General features: G+C 35.1%; 1 protein-coding gene across 1 annotated transcript in view; it reads right to left on the bottom strand.

Annotated features, from left to right (window-relative positions):
• LOC106460331 (activated RNA polymerase II transcriptional coactivator p15-like) overlaps positions 1 to 7,823 on the bottom strand; it is a 20,845-nt gene extending 13,022 nt beyond the window's left edge. Inside the window, exon 1 of the mRNA XM_013920024.2 lies at positions 7,652 to 7,823. Coding sequence (XP_013775478.1) covers positions 7,652 to 7,823 — 172 coding nt within the window. The remainder of the gene's footprint in view (positions 1 to 7,651) is intronic.
• Between the last annotated feature and the right edge of the window lie 3,210 nt (positions 7,824 to 11,033).

Here is an 11,033-nt window from a genome sequence, read left to right as displayed (position 1 = left end):
GGATTGCGAGTCGAGTGCCTTAACCACCTGGCCATGCTGGGCGACCAAATAAGTAAGGCAAAAACCTTCGAATTCTGTCACAGTTACTAGTAATATCTATAAAATATCGCGATGACCAAATGTTTTTGGGCTAACAATGAGTTGTGTTAAAACGGTTCACTTGGATACAAGTGATGAGGCCGAGTGTTTTTGTTTTTGGGAAAGAAAAGGTCAAACAGAGGGAAGAAGATCAAAATTTTTTCACCAGGATCTAGATATAAATATTTTAAATATTTAATTAATAGCTGAAATGGTGCAAAAAACACCATATAAAGTTCCCCCCAAAAGTAAGAAGAAACACATTGTTTCTCTGAATTTTAGTCAATGCCTGTTTTTTTTTCTCATCTCAGAGCTATAAAATTATTCTAAACTTACAAAGCTGCTCAATCTCTTAAAAAACAAGTTTAACTGAAAAAAAAATGAATAAATATGCTTAGTGTTTAGGTAGTTACTGACATCAGTAATATAGCCATTGATTTAATTGCCAAATTTCACATAAACTTGAATGGAATGTTAAAAACAAAAATATGTTGTTTTAGACTATCATAGTCATAATAACATTAGCATCTTTTTAAAAGCACAATAGTTGAAGTCTATTGTGAACCAGTTCAGTTTACCTTGTATCTCCGTTGTTTACGAGAGAGTTTATTCACTCCTGTACACTTCGAAAACACTTTGGCAAACAAGATCAGACCACGAGCACTAAAATCGTTCATCATGTGTCAGTGACGAAGTATCTAATAGTTGTCACGAGGCTTGACTAACCATATAAATAATAAGCCCTCTAAGTCACTGACTGCAGGTTAAAAAAAAAATGTTTGTTTGTTTTGAATTTCGCGCAAAGCCACACGAGGGCTATCTGCGCTAGCCGTCCCTAACTTAGCAGTGTAAAAAAGAAAAATAACTTGGTTATTTGTTGAACTTCGCGCGAAGCTACTCGAGAACTACCTGTGCAAGATAGCTATAATCTAAAAGCGATAGACTAAGGGGAAGGCAGCTACTCAACACTGCTGACCGCAGAATCTTATATTTTAAATGTAATGAAATATTCGTCTGAAACACATCGAGATAACTGGCATAATTAAAAATATCCTTTCGATTTAGACTCATATAACACTTAGGCCTACATTCTTGTTAGTATGTATAACTCGTTTTCTTATGCTAATCAGTTAAGAGAAACTGTGTATTAATTTTTCATGATGTATTCATTCACAAATTATCTGTTGATATTGGTTTAATGTTGGAGAAAGAGACAAATATTTGATGTTTTCTTTACTAATCTAAAAACGTGACCGAGAATTTGTTTTCCAAATAAATAATCGGAATTGTTTTACGCTTTTAAAGATTTTGGAGCGAAACATAAGGATTAAACAAACGAAGTTTTCACACGTGTTTAAATCTTTTTAACAATTCGAAAGTAATAAAACAATAATCATCATAAAATTTCAGAGTTGGCGAACGCAAGTGACGAAAAAGTAAATAAATATATATATATAAAGAGAGATTTTTAAATCGGTAGCTACAATAAAAATAAATAATAAAATAATCCATAACCACGCTCTAAAATAACATGAAATAAAAGAGCAAAAATTCGCCACAGAAGTCAAAACATTGAACACACCAACCAACTCGTCACTATAATCTTGGAAACGGGAATTTGAATTTGATACCAGGCAAAGTGTCGTATATTAATCTTTGGAACACAACTTCAAAAAATAGAAGGATGATTACAGTCTTAAAAATCTCGGTTTAAGGTTACAGTCTGAGCACAACACTTCCTATAAAGTTAGCCATACACCACTTTCAAAATTTTTTTTTTATATTTAACAGAAAAACAAACTCGAGAGCACTGAAAAAACAACAACAAAAATCCCCGTTATTCGGGATTTTATGTCAGTGAATCGTGACAATACTCGATAGGTATGATTAAGTTGCTTATCCATCTCTATCACATAACATATCTTACAATGCTAGAAACCGGGTTTCGATACCCGTTGTGGGCAGAGAACAGATAGCCCATTGTGTAGCTTTGTGCTTAATTCCAAACAAACCAAACCCACTGTTTATTGACCTACCAAAAACGAAAGACTCACATTTCTGAGCTTTGACATAATTTAAAACTGGAGGAAAATTTTTTCTGGTCATGAGTTTTATATATTTATAAATTCTAAATTTTTCTATTTAGAACCAAAGGGATAATATCTGTGTCATTCAGGTCCATTTCAATATCTCTCATAGAATGTTCAATTCAATTAGGTCTCCGAACTAATCCCTTTTGTTCCTAATACTCCTAACATTATAATAATAACAATAAATCTTATTCTTGAATTTGCTGTGTTTACCTTTAAATATGACGGATTTATCTTTGAAGCTATTCTTTAACTTGTTAAGTTCTGAATCTATTTTGCCCTAGCTGTCCTAAAAGTTTGCTTAAACTTAATTTCCCAAGATACTTCATTATATTGCTAGTTTAGATTAAGCTATCTTTAATGCATATATTTTAAAATTTTCCAAACAACGAACAACTTAGCCTGCTGAAGTGACGGCCGTATCCAGCATTTAATTCACTCTTATCCTGAAAACTATCTCACAGATCCAACCCTCTCACATGCTGTTCTAAGCATGGCCCTGATAATATTTCATTTAAGTCTTTGATCCTGCTAAGTAATCCATTTTCGCATCTAGCCCGATAAAGCACTCTCAAATGTTACAAGCATCCATTTCTGTCCCTAAGCCTCTGAATGAGTTCTTTAACATTTTAAGCAGTTACTTCCCCCCCCCCCCCTCCAGTGGCACAGCGGTTCTTCTGCGGACTTATACCGCTAAAAACCGGGTTTCGATACCCGCGATGGGCAGAACACAGATAGCCCTTTGTGTAGATTTGTGCTTAATAAGAAACAACAACATTCCTTCTGATTTATAATTTCCAGCATCATTTGCTCCTATATGAGCTATAAAAGCAGATTGTTCTCTGGGACTAGCAGCTAAGCAATCAATGCATTCTGTAATATTTTGTACTTCAGCACCTGCATGGCAAGCAAATCCAGTCCTAGTCTTTCCGCGCTCTTCACTACAAATAACGTTATCTGTATGATTAATGAAAAACGTACCCCACAATCTAAACCTCGTAATGATCTCATTTCATTCTGGTAGTAGCGAAAGGTTCAAATTTGTTAGAAACTTCTACCTGAATGCTAACTGATTCTGCTTCTATAGACCAAATTTATGCTTCTGTGTATCCTTGTAAACCCAACTTTCTCATTGTGACTCTTCCCCAAAGCAACTTTTACTCGAACTGTCTTGCTTCCTTGATTTGTTCTTCTAACTTGTTATTTTCCTCCTCAAACTTCCCGAAAGCTACCTTATTCTCACGTAAACAAGTTCTGCAAGTATAGTGTACACTGTCTTTCTGACCCTCCAATGTTGCAATAAAGCCCACAGCTCCCAAACATAACAATTTACTACTGCATTAAACCCGAAGCAACTACCAAAATTTCAAGTCTTAAGATAAATCAATTATCTGTCTCAGCTAACATTTTCTGCAATTAGTTATTTTAATATAATAGTTAATAACATATATATATATATATATATCCGTGAGAAGAACGAAAATTCACTTCATACGTTCAACTGTTCTCATTGAGGAAAGTGTAAGAATTAAAGTCGGTAACAGAGGTATCATATTTGCTTCTGAATATATTGCTTTTGAACGTGTTTTACATCCAATTTTTAAATTATATCTATATACAGGGTGATTGTAAATAAGATTTCCCAATTCGACGCATCTTATCTCACAAATAGTATGGGCTAGGAAGGTAAAATTACACAGGAATATTAAGGGTATTAATGCTACTCTTGTTAATGTGGCCACTAGGAGCGTCACTGTGGTTTCTTTCGCACATTCCTCATTGGTATAAATGGCCAGTCGATCGCAGTGCAACTCATTCAATCAATATAAAACTGACAAGTGTGCAAAGAGGTCAACTAGTGAAATATTATTTCATCAAAGGATGCAATGAAAGGCAACTTTTAAGGATTTGTTTATTTGTTTTTGAATTTCGCAAAGCTACACGAGGACTATCTGCGCTAACCGTCCCTAATATAGCGGTGGAAGACTAGAGGGAAGGAAGCTAGACATCATCACCCACCGCCAACTCTTGGGCTATTCTTTTAGCAACGAATAGTGGGATTGACCGTCACATTATAACGTCCTCACGGCTGAAAGGACGAGCATGTCACCCTCAGATTGCGAGTCAAGCGCCCTAACCACCTGACCAACTTTTAAGGAATACCACAGGGTGCATAACAGAGTGCAGAAGGCCGTGTTCCATTGTTGACGTACACAAGTTTATAACAAAGAAAAACTGATGAGACAGGTTACAAGCAGATCATCGACACCAACAGAAACTAGTCGGTCAGACAAGAGTAACCAAAGAGTTGGCGGTGGGTGTCGTTGAGTTCATTTTAGGCTATCAGTTTAGTATTACGGACAGCTCTTTGTGAAGGTTTGGATGAAAATTCTAAAACAAGCAAACCAATATCATTTAAAGAACCCTGTTTAACGAGACAATAAAAACTTCTATAACAAGGCTGTGGGGAATTAGCCAAATATCACATTTACTGTCATACTTCTAATGGAGTTTCTTGTTATAGCTTTCTTTAGTAACTATCAATTATTTTTAAGAGTTTCGTTCTCCAATCAAAGTTAGTTCACAAAGTAATAATTCAACCACTGAAAATGTTTTACTTTGAAAAATAATAAATTTGTTATGAACTGTTTTTGAAATATTATAAATTGAAATATAAAATTACAGCACGGAACACTAGCATACCGGTAATTTACATAAAAAAAGATGTTAAAGCTGAAAAAAATCTATTGAATTTAAAACCACAAAAATGAGGAAAAAAAAAACACTAGCTAATAAGGGGAAAAAATACCAAAAAATCTAAGTTAAAATCCGTGATTTATTTTCCATTTTTTAGTGTATACATAAAATAGTTTTATGGATACCTTTTCCTTGTTGCTATTGTTATTATTTTATCGTAAAGCTACACAATGAGTTATAAGTATGCTTTCCGCCTAGGTAACGAACTCCGAATGTTAACGCTGTTATTCCGAATAACCTTATCGCTGACTCACTGGGGGACTCATTTTTGTGTAGAATTTTGTAGAAAGTAAATTTTTTCGTGAGTATATGCTTTAAACGTATAAATGAATAACACTATAGTTCAAGAATGTTCAACTACAACAATCTTTTCTTTTTTTATATAATTTATATGTTATTGTGTAAGATATATTTTAATGTTGTAATTTGTTTGTTAACTAGATGGAGCTGCGGGTCGTAATGATGATGTTAAGATTAAAGAGTAATAAGATGGGCTTAGAATGCTTAGAAAATGTTAAAAGATTTGATATTAAATTTTCTAATAAATTCGAGGGTACATTTTATATACGAGTTCAGTGAACTATCAAAAAGAGAGCCGAGGAGATGGTTAGCTATCAGTTTCAACAGTGAAGTGGGGAAGATAATATTATTCTATACCTTAGTGTAGTGTAGTTAGCGTTATTTGTAAACGTAGGCCTTCAACAAGTTATAATAATGTACAAGTGTTTTTAATCTTGCAAAAAACGTTAATGAAGAAACTAATTTGTTATCGTTTACGTGGACTGCACCTTAAATCATTTTCATCAGATAATTCAAAAACCAACAAGCGAAAAAATAATGTTACAACAGTATTAACAGGCCAAAGGCTGTTGCTCGTGCAAACCGTAAATTTACTTACAACACTTAGTCACTTCCACCTTGACTCCCAGCTGGTTAGCCAAAAAGAATTTTAAAACTTTTCGATAATGTAACTCTTGTAATGCTATTCTGGAAATAGTCTCTATTTCTGTAAAATACTTCAAATTCATAAATAATGAATAATTCTCAACATTTGCACTTTCACCATGATCAGAATGGTGCGGTTTAAAATTCCGTGGATAATGAGTCGTTTAATTCGAATTAGTCGTTTCTACACATAGGCAACGACAATGTTTAGAATATTCTATAAAGCGTTACGGTAGTTTATCCATTCCATCATGAGATTAATTAGTTTTTGAGTTAAAATCAGTTGCTCATACGAACAAGACAGCAAAAATTAACGCACGAAAATCAGACACAAAATTTGTTTAGAATATTAAGTTATCACTTGTCTCTTCCTTGTAAGAATTAGTAGGATGAAATTGGAATATACATTTCTAATGTTGATTAGATATAGTATAATTTGTCGGTGTTGAGCACACAAACTGCACAATGGGCTATCTGTGTCGTGCCTATTACAGGGACCGAACCCCGAATTCTAGCGTTATAAGCCTTCGAGATTGCCGATGAGCCATCGTAAGGAAAAAGGTTGTAGTCGTTCTTATAATTTTAGGAAAAAAGCTGCACATTGCGCTATGTGCACTCTGTCCACCGCTGGGAATTTAATCCAGGATTTTAGCGTTGTCAGACCGTAAACTTACCGCTGACCCATCGGGAGACCCTTAGAGAAGACGTATGAGAGAAGCGAAGCAAAAACAGGTGTGATAAAAATGTTTATGGTTTTCTTTGTTTCTAATGATACAGCTATAATAAATAATATACCATTCAAAATAAGCTTTGTTGGAGAAAAGTAATATATCATTCTATAAACGTGGGAATTTTTACTATATTTTTCCTTCGTCGTTTAAAATATAAAATTCACACACATATGCACACATTATATGAATTTTTGAAGTATTGGCTTAAAAATGGCGGTTTAGGTAGGATAATTTATGCAATTTCACTGCAAAAATGTATTTGTAAATATTTTTCATAGATGGCGGTAAAATTCAGAATCAGTTGTTGTCATGAGTGTTCAGAAAGAAAAAGAAGAAACAGAAAAAAAGAGGCACGTTTCGAATGTTTTATTCGTGTTTTTATATATGCCAGTGACAGACCGGGTGTAAGCTAATGCAACAGACACGATTTAGGGAGCAAATAACCAATGAATATTACTTACTGAGTCAGGGAATAAACCGGAATAAAAATTGTGCTTATGCCCACTAGCAACAATAACCTCCCAAGTACATATGTTTTATTTAATTTTTCAAGGCAAGCGAAAGTAGTCTTATATATATTTAAAGAATGTAAACGATCACCAAAGCAACAGTACATACATTTCTGGTGGTTAACTGAAGGTCGTAGCATAAAAAATATTACTATTTTTGCTTTGCGAAAGATACATCAAGAATAAATCAAAGTCTCAAAGTGCTCGATTTTAAGCCTCAAGTCTTTAACAGATTAACGAAATTAATAGATCAATGTAAATATAACAAAAATAATTAGATTTTCCGCATTACATTAATCAGATCACGTGTTGTTTTATCGAAGTTTAATGTGGAGAAAATGGTCTCGTTTTAAATGATGCTTTTGCTCTATTGATTTCATAAGAAATTAGCGGCTTCATGTACGCATTTTATCACACCTAAAATATCTTAGTGCGTAGTTTTATGGATTTGTTTGAACGAGAAGATGAAGATGTAAATGTTAGTTTCTTGGAGATTAACCGTGTTTTAACTACAGCGGCATTTGTCGCCCACGTGCTTTACAAGCTTTTTCTCCACAAATGCACTCTATAAAGAATAATCGCTTCCCTTCTCCTATTCTGGTAAAACCACATTTCTGTGAGGCGCCAGAGATTTCTTCTCGGTTGTCAGGATGTTCATCGATCAACACGTGATCTTTCTGTTCCGTTGCACTGCCGACCGAACGTCGCGACATTTGAAACTCTTCTCGCCTTGATGTCCTGATGGTGTAGGCTTATCAAATTGTCTTCTGCAACAGAGATTTGCCTAACATAATGTGATATTTTTTATTCGCAGCAGTACTTCTAATTAATATGTTTAACATGACAAAAAATGAGAAAAAGAGTTTTATTCTCTGAAATCAACGTAAAAGTACTTATTTCAAATTCGCTTATCTTTGAAACATAAAAAAAATTGGACAAGAGCACAGCTATTTAGACTAATATAGGAAATAACAAAGGGCCATTAAAGACCAACACAAAATAAAATATAGTTGCCATACAAATGACGTGGTGTTCTTGCTTGATATAGCTTATAAAAATATTACAAAAACAGTTAATGGTTGGGTAAAACAATATAACGAAACTTAGCCAATATGTAACGAAAATGCTACTGTTTAACATTTTAGAGTACAGTGTTTATGAATAACTTATATTTAAACGAAAAGACATGTACGAAATTATAGTAATCAACAACTTACTGAATAGGATTGTATGTTTGTTTTGAATTTCGCGCAAAGATACACGAGGACTATCTGCACTAGCCGTCCCTAATTTAGCAGTGTAAGACTAGAGGGAAGGCAGTTAGTCATCACCACCCACCGCCAACTCTTTTAGCAACGAATAGTGGGATTGACCGTCACATTATAACGCTCCCACGGCTGAAAGGGCGAGCACGTTTGGTATGACGGGGATTCGAACCCGCGACCCTCAGATTGCGAGTCGAGTGCCTTAACCACCTGGCCATGCCGGGCCGGTACTAAATAGAAAGATTTACAGCAAAGCCACATTGGGCTCTATGCTGTGGCTACCGCGGAGAATTGAATCCTGGATTTTATGGTTATAGGTCTGTAATCTTACCGCTGACCCATCGGGGGACAGATAGGAGGAGCTGTATTACATGACATAACAAACAATAATATGGGGCAGATATAGAGGGGGGGGTTAGCTATCCACTCTTTCCGTGTAAGTGTTTGGAATCATTCAGTTCATATGTTTAAAACGTTTTTCGGTAAAACATGTCTCAAACTCCATCAACTAGCACCCCCCCCCCGTCCTGGATCACCCACTGTATATTGGAGATTAGAAAGGAATAAGTGTGTTAAATGTCACTGTAAACAACAATAAATGAATAACCGATCCAGGGGTGCGGGTGGATAAGGTGGCTATAGCCACTCACCTTTTACCGAAAAAAATTTTGGAATTAGTCAGTTCATATGTTTACAACTTTTTTTCCAGGAAAAGAATGTTCCAGAACCTATCAAGTACCCCTTCCCCTCCATCTTGGATCAATTCTTGTACATGAAAGCAATTAAAGTCTCCAATGGACGATATGTCCTTTTTAATATCCCAATCAAAGATTCTTAAAGAGATATAATACATACAGTGATATCATCATAGACGTTAAGTTACTAAGTAAAAGCTATGTTCTCGATGATACCTTTAATATGGTTTAAATTGATATTTGCAGGTTATTTAATGAAAATGTTGTTGAAGATGTATCATTGACATAAACTTACGAAGTGGCGGATGTTATAATTTTGCGGATAATTTAAAGAACATTGGGTTAAAGAGTACATGTAATATATTTTGTAAACTGGTTCATACTCAAATATTTTATCATATAAATTAAAGAGTGCCCCATTATTTAAAAAAAATAGTCTATTCGTAGCTTCATTTTTTTGCGTGAAATAAGACGAACATTTATTATTTTAGTTATTGTTTATCTTCGTAACAATCTGTGTTCCGTTGCACCATTTTCGAGACATAGCAACCTATATCCATAGCAACCTATATCCCACATCAGAGAATAATTATGAATAATATCATAATATGCGACTTACAATAATTCTATAACTTATTCGGTAGTTGAGACTATGGTGTCGTTTATAGTTTTTTTTTCGAAATATTCACACAATAAAAGTTTGTTTGTTTGGTTTTGAATTTCACGTAAAGCTACATTAGAGCTATCTGATCTAGCTGTCCGTAATTTAATAGTGATAGACTAAAGGAAAAGCAGGTGGTCAACACCACCCACCACCAACTCTTGGACCACTCTTTTATCAACGAATAGTGGAATTGATCGTCACATTATAACAACATCCCCGCGGCTGAAATGGCGAGCATGTTCGGTGACGGAGATTCGAGCCCTCGAGCGCTTTAACCACCTGGCCATGCCATTCCATGTCCCACATTAAAAGAAAGAGCTACACAGTTCAACGTGTTGTAAGACTAATGACTTTTTTATTTGAATGACAAAATGCGGAAAAAAAATCAATTTGGAAATATTTTATTTTGGTAGATTCGTTCGTAGTTAAACACAAAGCTAAACAATGAATGGGTTATATTTGCTCTGCCCATCACGGGTATCGAAACCTGGTTTTTAGTGTTGTAATTCCGCAGACATACTGCTGTGCCATACAACCTAACATACACATACAACGATACACATCATGTTTTGTACAGCCATGTTTGTATGAAGTTTGGCTCTAACTATGAATACCGCCGAATTGTTTTTTCTCACATTACCCGAGATTATTGCAGTGAAGTCATCCTGGTGCAAAGGTTCTTACTAGCCATTGAAACGACAACGTATGCCTATGAGAATCGTTATGACTCTTCGTCTCAGACGTTTATACCAACCTGACTTTAATGGCACTTAATATACAGTTGCTGTAGAACTTCCACAGAAGAACATACTTGGCTTATTTCGAAAGAGGTTAATATTTAATCAGACGGCATCTGGTGGTTCAGCGGTGAGTAATGAAGTATGCTATTCCTTTTTTACCAGTGGGCCAACTGTGAGCTTATGGACTAACAACACCAAATTTAGATTCTCGTTGGTGGAAAGAGCACAGATTGTCAGTTGTGTAGTTTTGCGCTAAAACCAAACAACAAATATAGTTACATCAGCCGATGAGCCAGTGGTAAGTTTATGGACGTAAAACGCTAAAATATTGTGTTTCATTCCCTACTGTGGACAGAACAAAGATTGTTCATTGTACCATTCGGGCGCCTGAGCGGCAAGTCTGAGGGCTTATACGCTAAAAATTGGGTTTCGATACCCGCCATGGGCTGAGCGCAGATAATCCATCGTGTAGCTTTGTTCTTAAGAAAAAACAAAATCGTTCAGGCTTTTACACGGCCATACGTCTTTCTATACATATAAAACTAGATATTTGTATGTG

Source organism: Limulus polyphemus, unplaced genomic scaffold (genome assembly GCF_000517525.1).
Source record: "Limulus polyphemus unplaced genomic scaffold, Limulus_polyphemus-2.1.2 Scaffold754, whole genome shotgun sequence".
Lineage (NCBI taxonomy): Eukaryota > Metazoa > Arthropoda > Merostomata > Xiphosura > Limulidae > Limulus > Limulus polyphemus.
This window is presented reverse-complemented; position numbering and strand designations above follow the sequence as displayed.